Raw genomic sequence first — 16,509 nt, forward strand, 5'->3', positions numbered from 1 at the left:
CAAGGAGGAATCATAATGTTTCAAGCCCTTTAGAATTTACAACTAGTGTTCAATTTTCTAAAAATATATTTACTTATTTTGCCTAGAGAGAATCCAATAGGTAAGTTTTAAGTATCACATTTTATACCCAAGATCATACCACTGCACTCCAGCCTGGGTGACAGAGCGAGACACTGTCTCAAAAAAAAATAATAATAATAATCCAATACTCAAATACTCTTGACTTGGGGAAGCTGAGAACATTTGCCTGAGCTCTGAAGAATGAGTAGTTCAGGCAGATGACATAAAAGGGCATTCTGTGCAAAAGCAAATGTTCAGGAAGAGACTTGAAGAGTTTGGGGCATATTAAATTCGTAGGCGTGTTTGGAATGTAAAGTTCCAGACAGGTCCAGGAAAAAAGCCAACAGTAAAATGTGGCTTAAATTTTTTAAAAGAGTGATCATATATCTATTCAAAGCCTCCTTAAAGCAGCACAGTATCATAAGGAGGCTATTTATAGCCTTAACAGTACTTTAGCCCCTCCCCTTCACCAGCTGCTAAAAAGAAAGTCCAGGTATTAGTGTTGATGAGTAAGATTCACACACATCTGAGCAAATAGCAAGCCAAGTACTTATGTATTAGAGTTGGAGTGATCCTCAGTAAATAACACTTGTGATTTGAAGGAACAGAACTCTTGCCCTGCCCCCACTCCCATTCAAGATCCAATCATTCTTCCATATGGGCAAACCAAGAGGTAAAGTTAAAAAGCTATTAGAATTTTTTCCACCCGATTTTGTACTCCTATTACAGCTGATACAACAACCCAATTTAATTCAAATCAATTACCTGCTACAAGTTTTAACGTTTTAGTCAAACAACTAGGAAGCTGTAGTATACATTCAATTTGCCTATAATTATGGGCCAGTTTCTGCTACATGCTCAAACAAGAAATAATAAGGAGTGGATTTGTGCTGCTAGAGCATTTAACATAAGAGGTACCTCTGCTTTTGCAGATGAAGCCACAATCGCTTTAGTTTCTATTTACATAGTGCCTCTTTTCATGGAGATTTAAGATGCTTCGCCAGCTTTATCTTATTCAATCCTCATTCCAACCCCATAAAAGGAGTTGAGAAGTAATGCTGCATTTTGATAAAGGCAAAACTCAAATATCAAAAGAAAAAAAGTCTGGCAAATCTAGGCCTTAAAACCCAACCACTATCCAAACCACGACAATACTTTTACATTATTGTAACAGGAAAAGTGAGACTGAAAAGGCAGAGTGAGGCAGGCAGGACTGGAAAAAGGAATGTGGCAGGCCTGTTGTCCTCCAGTTGGAGGCAGCAGAAGAGTGTCATATACAAGGGACACTGAGAGCTATTACACCAGGGAATATGGCAAGAGATGCCATATTAAATAATGAAGTTTTAGTTCTTACTGATATCAGAATTTCCAGGCATTTGAGGACTATTTCCCACCTTGGATTATCCCAGATCTAGCAATATGCTGTACTTAACAATATAATTTTTAAACGTTATATAAAACAGATCCATGTTCAAATTATTATAAAACAGATCCATGCTCAAATATGTTAGAGAAGCATTAGGTTTAAATACAATTAGTTCCTTTTCTGCAGAACCCATCAGGATCTTTAGTATTGTGCACTGGATTATCAGAGAAAAAAGATCAAATACCATTTCCAAAACTTATTTCACAAGCCTGTTGTTCCTTTTTATAGTCCAGAAGAATACGTTAAGATCTCCTGCAGCATTACCTGACTGAATGGTAAAGTCTGATTACAACCAGATGCTTCACTGGGAGGCAATATTATCCATAAAGACCTAAATCCCCCATCGACATTTTATTTAAGAGAAACAAGGATAGATTCATTACCTTTTGGTGGTCGTCTCTGTAACATTCCTGCTGTATCATTTCTAAAAGGTTTAGAGCCAACTGCTGCCTAGACGGACCTTCTTCATTCATAGATATACAGTCTTCCAAGGCAGTAGAAGATAGTATCTGCAGGATTGGCATCACTAGCAGCAGAGAGGACTTTGGGATTTTCTGATCCTCAGTAACAGAGAAGAGCTTCAAAGCTATTCATCAAAATAATAATTCACATTTTTAAAAATTCAGTCAGACAAAACGCAATTTTGCTTAAGAGTGATATGCCAGAAAATTTTCCTCCCTTTTACAACTGGGTCAGACACATTACTAGGATGATAAATCTCATCCTAAAAGGGGTATAAAGAAACTATTATGTAAAATAAGCTGTTAATGTATATAACTGAAAAACTGATGATACTGTTACAGAAAAGTCATAATATAAGGTAATCAACTACTTTTTAGATATATATCAATTTTTTTTTTAAACACAATTCAACATTCGTCCTTAGTATCTTCTGAGATGCTAGTATTGCCCTCGGCAAACAGAGCTAAGAGACCAAGAACTACTGGATCAGTGGATAACAAGGTCAATGTACATGCTTCCTTTACAAAGGCAGCTATGAATCATATTAGCAAAGTGAAGCAGGACTGCCCTTCAGCTATAATAAGCCAATTGTGAGAGTCCCAAAGTCCAGAACCACAACAATAACAACAACAAAAAAAACTTACTAAATGATTAACATAGAAACAACTTACGGAACAGATACATACAGATATACAGTAACGTAGTTACATGTAGAGTTCTAGACTATTAATTGAATGAGTTATGGCATAAATCTACTTTTTTCACAATTTATTTCAAAGTGATTTAATTAACCCTAATTTACTAAAAGATGTTATTCATGGGCCTTGAAGTTAAATTGTAAAAATATTCAGTTGATTTCCCACTACACCAAATATAATCCTATAAGCCTTGAATCAAGTCGATGAGTTGTCAGCATTTTTTTTTTTTAATATCAACTGGAGGTCAAACCTTAACATGATACTAAGTACAAACACCTGTTACTCTAACACTACTAATTTACTTTTCTTGCCTAAATATTGGTCTTAATCCATAATTGTTTCTGAGACACTATAAAAATCCATTATCTTTAATAAAACAGGAAATAAATATAATACAAACATGTTAATAGCCTATAGTATAAATCTAAATATTCCAGGCAGTTTTATAACCTGCTATTTGTAATCAAGGCTACAGTTAACAATTATATAGTGTATACTATATTAATATAAAAATTAACATATATATTAATCTTTTATATCTGGAATAATCAATATTCTCTTGGTTATCCTTTTCCTTTGAATACTCTTTCCCCATATAATAAACAACAGTCTTCCTTACTTTCCAACATGACATACTGGCTCAGCAGTTTCCAGTATGGTTTATTCACTCTAAAGTAACTGCAAATCAGAGACACTGGTTTACGAGAGAAAGAAAAAGTCTGATAGCTAGCAAATACCAAATGCATTTGCATATTTGATCCTGTATTGTCTTTCTCTTATACATGAACCACAATATAGAAATATAGCTTCAGAATTCGAAATGTGGCTTCTCCGAGGCTTTAGAATTTTTTTTGTCAAAAAAACAATTAAAATCCATTTATATGAAATGCCTAGAAAAGACAAATCTACAGAGACAAAAAGCAGATTAGTGTTGGTCTGGGACTGAAGGTGAAAATGAGGATTAACTACTAATGGTCACAAGAAATTTGGGGCAGATGACTGAAATGTTCTAAAACTAGACTGTGGTGCTTGTTGCACAAATCTATAAATTTAATAGAAAACATATTATTCTGAATTTTATGCTACATAAATTACACCTCAAGAAAGCTATTTTAAAAAATAAAACTATAGCTGTCAGAAGCAGCAGCACTGGTAAATGGGAAGATCCCATGTGCACTGCTATAAGAAAATAAAAGGCAAAAACAGATCAGACTGGGGAGGGAGGGCATAGTGAATATACGCCAATAGTCAAAAGCAGAGTACAAAACGCGTGCTAAAGCCATTTCCAAGACACGCTGTAAGTGAAAGGGCAATTCACTTCCAAAATCATGAATTAAAATGCCCAGAAGGATAAGCTATCTCATGCACTGTTTTGAGACGGAGTTTCACTCTTGTTGCCCAAGCTGGAATGCAATGACACAATCATGGCTCACTGAAACCTCCGTGTCCCACGTTCAAGCAATTCTGCCTCAGCCTCTCAAGTAGCTCAGATTCCAGGCTCGCACCACCATGTCTGGCTAATTTTTTGTATTTTTAGTAGAAACGGGGTTTCATCATGTTAGCCAGGCTGGTCTCAAACTCACAACCTCAGGTGATCTTCCCACCTCGGCCTCCCAAAATGCTGGGATTACAGGCATGAACCATGCTCCCAGCCTCTCACACACTTTTTAAAAATAACAATGGCAGTTTATCAACATATCATGGCACTATACAACGTAATTTAGATCTCTCATTGTTATGTGTATTATTTTGTCTCAAACTAAGCAAAGCAAGGCAACATCAATGTAAAAGCCTCATTTTAAAAGTATGACATGTTTGCCAATCTGCCAGTAGGGCAACTAGCTTCTTTACTACATTCTTCTTAAGGAGAACATTTTTGCCTCCCTTAGCCCCCTCCTTCACTTTTTTTTAAATCAATACTGGACTGTCAAAGAATATTATCTTTCATTTGTTCTAGCTAGATTCATACAATAACTGTAAGTTAAACTCTGTTCAATGTAGCACATTTTGAATAATAAAGTGATAGTTTTAAATATAACTACAAGTACTAAACACTTTTCTTTCAAAGATTTTATACTAACATTTTTCATTTTGAGGAACAATGCTGAATAAGGTGATATGCCATTCAATATATTCCTGAATGTTACTGCTATATAAGGTTAGATTATAACCTTCTAACATGCAGCCAAGATACTTGGCAAATTATATTAAACCTTGCACAAGGTAAAACCTTATTAGGCAAGAGAAAAACCTATTTTATAATGATTAGAAAAATTACAGATGGAAACTCAAAATACACAGGATAGCATGATACATAGTTCAAGCAACTCCTGTCAATACTCATGTTATATTTTACATTTTACTGTAGTGACTGTATTTTTATTTACCTAGATTTAAGAGCGGCTTCTGCTGACATGCTGGAGTCTGTAGAAGTAGTAAAGCTATTCCAATTATGACCAGTTCAACAGGAAAATCCTAAAAGAATAGAAGGGGAAAAAGGAGTTGTTAAAGAAGTTCCCAGAACCATGGCTTATAACATGTATCCAGGAAGAATATATCTACCATGAAAGACTGCAAGCTTATTACACAAATTTATTCACACAGTAAGTGCGCTCTGCTAAAGAAAGAACTGGTCAGTGCCACACGGTCACACATAAATTCAAAATGTTGTATTATATAGCCGAAAAGCAAGAAGATACAAATGAAATAATTCAGAGGGAAAGCTCAACACAGCAGATAAACAAGTCTTCTAAAGAGACAATCTTGGCTAACCATTGAAAGCTGCCTAAAATACTAAATTTAAAAATATTTCATTTCAGAAAAGTAGTTCAATTTCCTACTTACCTAATACAGACATGATTCATCTATATAAACTGCATAATGAATTACACTAAACAAGTTTTAGTAAATCATGTTATACTAAAAGAAATTTTTTATAAAAGCCTTTGCTTTTGTGGGAACCCAGGCTCTGCTTTTGCCTTTAGGGAAACTCAGGCTAACTCAGAGCCTGAAAATAAATAAATAAAATACAATAAAACAAATAAGGAAAATATGTAAAATAAGGAAACGTTTAAAAATAAAACACAAAAAATGAATAAATGCCTTTATACTCAGCCACAGACGTTGGACAAGTCCTAGTAACAGAAAACAGATGGAGTCCATACTTTTTGTCCTCAATTCAAATGAAAACAGCACTAAACACCACCTATGTACCAGGCATTAAGTACATATGCTGGGTTTACGAATGCCACTGTGGACAAAACAGTCCCTTTTCTCAAGAATTTTACAGTATGGTCATGGAAAATTATCTTTAAAGAGAAAACAAAGCATGAGAAGGTAGCAGAAAAAACGAAGACGGTGGTCTAACTCACACAATCCTCCAGTGTCGTATCTTCACTACATATTTTGTTCCTCTGGCCAGAGCTCGATCAAGCCAGAATGGACCAAACAGATCATTTTTCCTACAAAATCTGAAAACTTAACCTGAGATACACAGTGAAGAAAAGTGGTTGGAATTAAGTCATCAGCTAGTGGTGTCTTAGAAACCACAAGTTTCTGACCCCTCCCAATGTTGGAATGTTTCACTCATTCTTCACTTTGAGAGCTACCCAATCTCTCCGAGTGAGCATCATTTTGGCCTCATTTTGAAGTGCAGGGTACATTTATTTTGCTTGAAATGGAAAGCACCTTAAGTTATGATTATTCAAATAAGGCTAAAAATGGCTCAATTAAGACCAAATCCACAAAAACTAAAGCAACCTAAAAAACAAATACATTTTCAATGTACAGTAATACAACTCGGATATAAGCATACAAAAAGAACAGAGTGGGAAAAAAGTTAATATAATATTTGAATAAAACATCCAGCTGATAAACCCAGTGAAACAGAAATGTAGGTATGGTCTCAAAATACATAAGACTGCTTCATTCTGCTTCATTTTATTTCTAATTATAGTACCTATAGGCCCAAAGGATATGTTTGCAAATTAATTTTCTTAGGGTTCCTTTTTTTAATCTCAGGAATATTAAAATGGGGATGGGGCACAAAAAACTTCATTACACAAATATCTCAACAGTTCTACTAATTGTTACTTCCTTCTAAAATTGATAAAATATTGGGCAAATGAGAAACATAAATAGAACGTTTCCTCACCAAAAATCTTTTCATTTTTCTAAATGACATTACTATCCTGTAACTCTACATTATAATCAAAAGCATTTTAAAAATTAGACTCAAGAGCCAATCTATTAAGAGATTCCCCCTGGCCAAAGTAGGACAGTTCAACATTGAATAAGGATAATATCTATGATAGACTGAAATGCATCAAGTATGTTTAAATTCATGAATTCATAGTAATTCTTTTTAGAATTAGTAAATAAAGAGAAAGGGAGAAGAGTAAAGCATTTACCCTAACTTTCCTATTTAAACTCAACCACTGGATAACCAAAGAGTAGTTCGTTGTGGGTGGGAGGGGGAGAGTTTCTTTTTATGGAAGTATTCTAGCTAATAAATGAAGAAGAAATGACAGGATTAGAACATTACCACTTTGCAACTCCTAATGAATTAATAGAACTAGGCATTGAGTATCCACAACTACTAACATCATTAAAAGAAAAGCAACATACACACATTGTGCCTTCTGATGGCATAACACACCACCCCCTGCAGTCTTGGAAACAAAGAACAAAATATCCTGAATCCAGTCAAGGCTTTAGAGATAACTATCTTGGAACAGAGAAACGCATTAAAGCAGTGGTCCCCAGCCTTTTTGGCACCAGGGGCTGGTTTCATGGAAGATAATTTTTCCACACACAATGGGCAAGGGATGGTTTCAGGATGAAACTGTCCCACCTCAGATCATCAGGCATTATTTAGATTCCTTTTTTTTTTTTTTTACTTTGAGAAAGAGTCTCACTCTGTTGCCTAGGCTGGAGTGTAGTGGCATGATCTTGGCTCACTGCAACCTCTACCTCCCAGGTTCAAGAGATTCTCCTGCCTCAGCCTCCCTAAGTAGCTGGGATTACATGCACACATCACCAGGTCCGGCTAATTTTTGTATTTTTTAGAGACAGGGTTTCACCATGTTTGTCAGGCTCGTCTCAAACTCCTGACCTCGTGATCTGCCTGCCTCAGCCTCCCAAAGTGCTGAGATTACAGGCGTAAGTGACCATGTCCAGCCTAATTAGATTCTTATAAGGAGCACACAACCTACATCCCTTGCATGCACAGTTCAATAAGGTTCATGCTTCTATGAGAATTTAACGTGTTGACTGATCTTACAGGAGGTGGTGTTCAGGCAGTAATGCTGGCTCACTGGCTGCTCACCTCCTGGTGTGTGGGCCAGTTCTTAACAGGCCAGAAACCAACACCTCAGTGGCCCAGGCACTGGGGACTACCACATTCAAGTGCATCAAATGGATGCAATCAGCAAAATCCAGAAGATAGGAAACTCTCCAACTCACACAAGCCAGGTTATTCAGTACATAAACTGAAGGGAAAAAAAGTGGGGGAGGAAACGAAAGGGGATAACCTTTAATTGGAGAGACACTTAAAAGATCTCATGCACACATATATACGAAAACATATTATAGTGATTAGGGAAACATTCAGAGATGAAAAAACTAGAAAGAAATGTAAGGAAGTGATTACTGTAGAAGTCAAGATAGGGGAAAGAGGAGATTATGATTAGGACTGGGCTTGTGGAGAACTTCTGTGGTGGCTACAAACTTCTATTTCTTCATCTGTGTGATGGTTTCAAAGTTCTATGTCTTGATCTATGTGCTATTTCCCTTATGTGCAAAATAAATGATAAAAATCACCTGTGGGTACTAATTTAAAATGGAGATGCCTGGGCCTCACTCAGACCTGCTAATTCAATATCATTAGGGATAAGGCTCCAGGTACGTGCATTTTGAATAAACTCTGCCTAATGATTTTCAAGCACAATAGTTTGAACCATTTGACTAAAACATAAGCTTTATGAACCTTTTCTGTTTTCAGCTAATTGCCATAGCAAAGTGCTTGTCATAGGCATCTACTTAACAAATATATGCTAAGGCTGGGAGGAAGATATACAACAAAATGGTCAGAGAATTATACTAAAAAGGACTAAGCCCTATGACATTATAATTGCTACTCACATGAATCTACCATAAATACCCAGGAACAATACGGGATTTACCCAGGGATATTATACTTACAGTAACAGAACAATATCTATGAAATATTGATCTATATCTTTCTATATAATATTTATCTATAAAACATCCACATACATTTACATACTATCTATATTATAGCATAATTTTATGTCAGATATTATACCTGATATATATTTTATATACATATATATATCTCTACTATACATAAGGTAGACAACGATACAGAATAGATGTTATTTAGAGTCCCAGTATATATAAAACCATTCTAATCATAAGATTGGCAAGTGACTTATAATACTTTGAGTCTTCCTGGGCTCCCATCTTCCATCAAAATCTACATTAATTCTCTCACCTGCCATTCACATTCCCTTAATTCCAATTTCCCCACCCCTGCCCCCCCATCCCCACCCCTACCTGCCTGCTGAAACATCTACCTCCAATGTTAACAATAAGCTTTTATGTGCTGTATCCTGAGAATACTTTCCACCCCTTACTCTTATATCATCAGTCCATGACACATGAAACTCTTGACCATGCCCTCTTATTGAGATATTCCTTCCCTTGATTTTCATGTCATCTGTCTCTGCTGCTTACATATGATTCTTCTAGACATTTTCTCAGACTCCTCTTTATCAGTAAATTCCAAATAACAACCACCCCAGATTTCCACCACAAGCCTTGTCATCCAGTTCCATGTTTAAAATCCCCATCCCAAAATTAATGTCTACAAATGTACATCTTTAGCCCAGACCTCTAGCCTGAATTTCAAAACCATATATCCAACTCTCTATGATCCATACATACTTCAAGCCAAGCATATCTGAAATCAAATTATCATTTTCCCTCCAACATCAGCTACCATTTCTCAAAGTAAATGGCATCATACAGTAACCAAAAACAGAAGCTGAGATTCTATCAACGGACTCTTCTCCTTGACCGTCTAATCAGTCATAAAGCCCTACTGATTCTATCTTCTATGTCTCCCGTTTCCCACTTCCATTTCCCTCATTAGCCCCTTGCTATGGACTGAACTCTGTCCTCTCAAAATGTATTTGTTGAAGCCCTAAACCCCATGTGATTGTATTTGGAGTAAGGAAGTAATTAAGGTTAAGTGAGGTCATCAGGGTGGGGCCCTAATCCAATCTGGATAGTGTCCTCATAAGAAAAGACACCAGAGAGCTCATACTCCCCATACCATGTGAGGAGAGCCAGCTGCAAGCCAGGACGAGTCCTCACCAGGAACAGAATCAGCTAGCACCCCATGTTTGGACTCTTCAGCCTTCAGAACTGAGAAAAATTTTTATTTTATTTATGTATTTTGAAACAAAGTCCTGCTGTGTTGCCCAGGCTGTGGTGCAGTGGTGCAGTCTTGGCACACTGCAACCTCTGCCTCCCACGTTCAAGCAACGCTCCTGCCTCAGCATCCCGAGTAGATTACAGGTGTGCACTACCACACCCAGCTAATTTTTTGTATTTTTAGTAGAGATGAAGTTTCACCATGTTGGTCAGGCTGGTCTCGAACTCCTGACCCCAAATGATCCGCCACCTTAACCTCCTAAAGTGCTGGGATTACAGGTGTGAGCCACTGTGCCCAAACAATAAATAAATTTTTGTTGGCTAAGCCACCCAGTCTGTGGCAGCCCTAACTGCCTAAGACATCCTCCTCACTTCCTACTCTATTAGTGGTGTGCGGCCCCAAACTCTCCTCCACCCTCCTATGAGAAAGATCTTCCACACATAAAAAAATGAGATCTGCTGAAAGGCCTCAAACAGCATGTCGTTACCTAGAAGATAAAATGTAAACTCATTTGTGTGGCATGGAAGACAGGCCCAGCCCTACTTGCCACAGCTTAATCCTTCAACAATATTTAACATCCTCTTGTTAACTACTCTCTCATGTTTCTTTATTTGGGCACATGCTGTACTCCAGCTGGAATGCCCTTCAGACCCTTATACCAGGCACATTCCACTCAGTCTTCACATCTCATCTCATGCCCTACCTCCCGAAACTTGTGCTCCCATTACGCTTTAAACATACTCCCACAAAATCTTTTCTATTGTACTATAATTAGTTACTAGCATGTCGCTAAGTCTCTTGAGGTCACAAAATTTACCTTTTTATCTATGTATTCCATAAAGCCTGGCATATAGGAAATGTTCAATACTTGTGCTCTGCATGAATAAATGAAAAAAAGTCAGAGTGGTGATCTTTAATTGGTGCTCTGAAGAGTATTTTAAGGATTTCTTTTTCTTATAAACAGTATTAGTAGTAGTGCAGTAGCAGTATGCTTTAATGGTGTTAGATCAAAATGCCTCGGATATGCAAACTGAATGAGCACATCCACCCAGTTACTGAAAAACTCACATGAGTGATAACTGACATACTAAAGTATCTATGTGATATGGTTTGGATCTGTGGCCCCGCCCAAATCTCATGTCGAACTGTAATCCCCAGTATTGGAAGTGGGGTCTGGTGGAGCCGACTGGATCACAAAGATGTTTCTCATGAATGGTTTAGGGCAATCCTTCTGGTGCTGTTCCTGTGACAGTGATTGAGATCCAGTTGCTTAAAAGTGTGTAGCATCTCCCCACTCCTCTTTCTCTCTCCTGCTCCAGCCATGTGAAGTGCTGGCTCCCACTTCACCTTCTGCCATGACTGTTAGTTTCCTGAGTCCTCCCCAGAGGCTGACCAAATGCCAGCACCATGCATGCTGTACAGCCTCCCAAACTGTCAGCCAAGTAAACCTCTTTTCTTTATAAATTACCAAGTGTCAGGTATTTCTTTATAACAATGCATGAACAGTATAATATACTAATATCCTTACCTCCTTCAGGAGTTCAACACTTTTCTCTAAAAGGTGAATTAAAGATGAACATTCTCCAGTCATCTTTAAGCTGACTTCACAGACACACAGCAGCTGAAGAGTCAGCTGGATAAGCTGAGTTTTCCAGAAAGCAGGATGACGCAAAAGGCTTAAATACACTTCCTCAATAAACAGCACCACTTCTGTTGTCTGCATCAAATCTTTTATCTGTTAAAAAAGTCATTATATGATACTTAAAAATACATAAACCGAAGGATAATTTGAAGCTACACAAGAAGCTTTCAACAATAAAACTTTTTCTCTAAACCCATAAAGACTTAAAGGAGATGAAAAAAGTTACACAACTCAGTGAAGGGTTAACTATAAAACTGCACCTTATCCTTTCCTCATTTACCAAACTCCAATTTGCTACTGTTTTTGTTACTGCTGACTGGCAAATTTCTTTTCCTTCATTTTTCTAGCTTCTCTGAATGCAGACATCTTAAAACACGTTACATGACAGTGCCAACATGTTGGGGGAAATTGAGCTTGGTTTTGAATTCTCCAAACAAACTCTCCTTTCTACAATTCCAACATAGATACCTGACAGTAATGGCTCAGCATGTTATTCTAACATGCTACTAAACCCTTTATCTGCAAGATATTTGCTCAGACAGCCTTAACTGAGAGTATCATTTCCACACTTGGCAGATACAGTAAAACACCATATTCAAATGGTAGAGTGTCTTCTCAACAGGCTAATGTATTAAATAGGAAGGACTTGGGTGCTCTTGAAAATCCCAATTCAATCCAAACCCAGCTGTTCTGATCAAAATTCTGGAGCTGGTATTAAGGATATGGTCCTGCTCACAGACACATTGGCATTTCCCAGAGATTATAAACAATGGACCATCTGCTTCAATCAGGAGCCTTGTGTCTGTTAAATTCATCAAGAAGAAAGCCTACAGTTGGCCAGCTGTACCTTTTACCAGTGGTTATCACCATAATAACCCAGATGACTATTAGTTATACACAGAGAGAAAAATAAGTTTCTAGCAAATAAAAGAAGAAAAATTAAAAGATCAAAGAGAAGAAAAAGAAAATATTGTTACAAAACATAAACATAAACAATCTGGTATAAATTATTTTGCTCTCCTGCAAACATACAGTAGGAAAGTCAAAAGGCCACAGAGAAGAGACAGATTTAAAACAAAGCCTAATGTTTATTTGACAAAAATATTTCCTTGGGTGCATTTATGTACACATTTCTAGTTTCCCAAAACAAAAAAAATCCAAAAGACAATCTCAGCAAGCTAGCATTAAAGGCTCTCTAATCTTTAACATTACCAAAAATCTAGACAAGAATAATTTTGAAGTAACATTCTGTCTTTGTGTGCAAATATATTATTTAATAGAATAGGTAATATTTTAGATGACAGGAGTCACAATTAAAATGAAAAAGACAATTCTATAAATATAAAATGAAAGTGCATCTGGCATAAGAAATAGAAATATGTGTTTCATTGACCATTCTTTCATCATAGGTCAACAGGGTTGCATGGTTACTTCTAAAACTTGTTTTTTAAAATTTAAATGTGATTCTATCCTAGTGCTCAGTATAAATCAGCACTGTAGTTAGCTCTAAGAAGATCATTTCATAGTAGCATATTTGAGCACCAAAAAAGTGGAAAATTACTGGCAAAACAAAACAGGGAAAAATCTGGAAACCATTTGCAATGGGGAGATTAAGAAAGTGAAGAAAAAATAAGGAAGGGGGAGGTGAGGGTGGAAAGAAGGAAAAATGGGAAGGAAAGAAGGGAGAAAAACAAGACAATATAGGATACAGGTGGGTTTTCTTAAAACTTTATTTCATTTTGTTCCAAGAAGAATGGAAATGAGTAAGTAATTCGAAAAATGAAGATCAATAAGTACTTGCTAAAAAAAATGGTTGCCTTGCAAAATAGTGTGCTTCCTCTATCGCTAAAATATTCAATTAGCCATGAGATAGTCATGTTTCAGAGAGTATAAGCAACAAGTGTATTGGGTGGGGAATGGATTATATTATCTCTAAGACCACTTCCAATCCTCCCACACTTCATTCTAGTAAGCCAATTTGTTAAACTGATTAAGTATGCTTATGTCGCTAGTTCCAGTAGTTCCAAAGGATATATCCCTTTTTTCTCACAGGACTGTTAGGTTAAAAAGCCGATTCCCAGAAATATTCCACAGAGTTTATTTCTAAAAGCATTTAACTCGTCAACACAGGTTTATAAGATGAAGACAAACATTTGCCAAGGAGCACAGAACAGGGTAATGTGGCCATGCTGTGAAAAAATGTACCCTAGTTCAAGACATTCTGCCTATACATTGCTTTATTGCCCACACAAAACAAAAGCTTTGGAAAAGCCACAGGAGAATTCATTTTAATTAAATGTTCTCTGCCTTGATTACAGGAAAGCCTATTTGTGAGTCACAAAGGAAAGATTTACTCTAGTCACTCCTTGCTAACACAAACTTAAAGCAGGTCATGTGTGACCTCAAGTGATCACTTTGAAATATGTTCACAGATTCCTTCCATCAGCTAAGCAGCATGGTGCTCAGATTCCAGGCAAATAGCAAACCTAGACGATGGGAAGAGACAGACTGATAAATGAATCAGTACACTAAAACCACAACACCTGAGCAACTGGATTTTTTTCATATGCAGTTACAGAGACAATGACTTAAATTTCTCTTTCCCCTGAACTCTGTGTTTTATCCATACCTCAGTTAATCACCTTTCATCTTTCTATTTTAAGAATATATTTACAGTACTTGTCCTAACTCATTTACTACATGTGTGCTTCTCAAGAGCAGTATCCCTGAGAGCTGCTGCATATGTTGCAAGGGTACATGTGGAAACCAGAATCTAGCTGGTACTCATCAGCTGGCCAGGCTTTGCATTCTCAGAGCTGTTTACGCCCTGAGATACACCTTTATTTTCAATTTGCACACATGTCTTTTTTTTCCTTGTTACTGTCTCAATGTCTACAGAAAAGAAACTCAACTCAAAATCTTTTACCTGAGAAGGAAAGTTTTCACGCCTGCTAATCCCAAAATGGATTATGCTGATTTATAACTTTTGTGAATTAACATAGAACATAATATATTCATGTTAAATCTATATTTTGTTTCTTTCATCTTCCCCAAAAAGATTTTAAGCATTCTAGAATAAGGATCATGTCTGAGTTTGCCAAATCACATATGTTCTAGAACTACTTTATGACGATAACAACACTTAACTGATGCTAGATTTGTGGAAGAGAACGAAGACCTTACCTGCAAACATGGAACCATGTCACAACACAGTTGAAGTATCTGCTGTTCCAGTATTGACGGTTGTTCTTTGTCACAATGAACCTGGGGTTGAAGTAAGACTTTCAGCAGAGTTAGTCGAAGTTTAGCATATTCTTGTAACTGAGATGGTTCACAATACAGATACCACAGAAATGGTGCCATTATTTGAATGCATGAAATTTCTGACCTATAAGACATGAAATACATTAGTCAGTCATTGAGTTAAACACACGATCAAGCAGACAGTGTCAAATAACAACTTATAGTTCATGACATATCAAACTACCATATTATCAAGTTTAAGTTCTTTTTAAGATTCTTCTATTGCACTATGAACTGCCTACATCTATGCCAAAAAGTTCTTTGTACACTAAGGAAAAATTATTCAACACCTGGAGACTGTAAGCTACATGCCCAAGATGAAGAGCTATCTTCACAATAGAATAGCAACTACATCTCCAAAATCAGTGTTTACTGACCATAACAATCATCTGGTCTGGGTGAAGTGGCTCATGCCTGTAATCCTAGCACTCTGGGAGGCCAAGGTGGGCAGATCACAAGGTGGGCAGATCACAAGGTCGGGAGATGAAGACCATCCTGGCCAACATGGTGAAACCTTGTCTCTACTAAAAATACAAAAATCAACTGGCCATGGTGGCATGCACCTGTAGTCCCAGCTTCTCAGGAGGCTGAGGCAGGAGAACACTTGAACCCGGGAAGTAGAGGTTGCAGCGAGCCGAGATCACACCACTGTACTCCAGCCTGGCGACAGAGCAAGACTCTGTCTTTAAAAGAAAAAAAATCACCTGACAAGCTTTCTAGAATTACAGATGTCAGGATCACCTCTCCAGGATTATGACATAAACATGAGTTGTTGGATAAACTCTACAGGTGAGGAGCTACGTAAAACGAATCCAGACAAACATCCCAAGATGATTATGATGACAGTTAACATTTTAACCCTTACAGTGTTCAACTTACTGCATTTTATGTCTTTAAATCCATTGAATCCTCACCACAACCCTATGAAATAAAAAATAGTAATATCCCCACAACACAGATAAAGAAACTGAAGGAGAGAGGGGTGAAGTAATTTGCCAAGGTCTTCTTAAGCATTTCCCACCCTACAAATCTTTTGTATCTATTTATATTTTATTATATCCTGAAAACACTTAGTCCAAAGTCACTAAAATAACAGAATGATCGTGAAAAATGAAAATATGGTCATTAGCCAGCCTAAACAGTATCCAGCCCAATTCATACACACTCTCCATCATGTGGCCTCTGTTTATCTTTCCATCTTCATTTCTTGTTCTTCATTCACCACTAGACCACACTCAACTCTGTTCAGGTCTTTAACCACGCCATCTGGACTTTTTCCTCACTTGCCATTCCCTCTACGTATAATATTCTCCCCTTCTACCCTTCCTATTTCTTTCCCTCCCTAGTTTCTATCATCCTTCAGTTATCTGCTATAAAATTACTTTCTCAAGTCCTTCCTTGACACTTCACCTTGATCACATAACATGAGATGTGCTTTTATGGTACAGTGCTTTATTGT

General features: G+C 37.0%; 1 protein-coding gene across 2 annotated transcripts in view; it reads right to left on the bottom strand.

Moving 5' to 3' along the window:
* Positions 1-16,509, bottom strand: part of LOC108296171 (focadhesin) — a 233,412-nt gene that overhangs the window by 198,488 nt on the left and 18,415 nt on the right. For both annotated transcript variants that reach the window (XM_017518577.2, XM_037734927.1), the window contains exons 3-6: positions 14,931-15,135; positions 11,634-11,840; positions 5,034-5,121; positions 1,870-2,072 (exon numbers count right to left, since the gene is read on the bottom strand). In XM_017518577.2, the coding sequence (XP_017374066.1) occupies positions 1,870-2,072; positions 5,034-5,121; positions 11,634-11,840; positions 14,931-15,135 (703 nt within the window). The remainder of the gene's footprint in view (positions 1-1,869; positions 2,073-5,033; positions 5,122-11,633; positions 11,841-14,930; positions 15,136-16,509) is intronic.

The sequence above is a fragment of the Cebus imitator genome, unplaced genomic scaffold (assembly GCF_001604975.1).
Source record: "Cebus imitator isolate Cc_AM_T3 unplaced genomic scaffold, Cebus_imitator-1.0 Scaffold688, whole genome shotgun sequence".
In the NCBI taxonomy this organism is placed as follows: Eukaryota; Metazoa; Chordata; class Mammalia; order Primates; family Cebidae; genus Cebus; species Cebus imitator.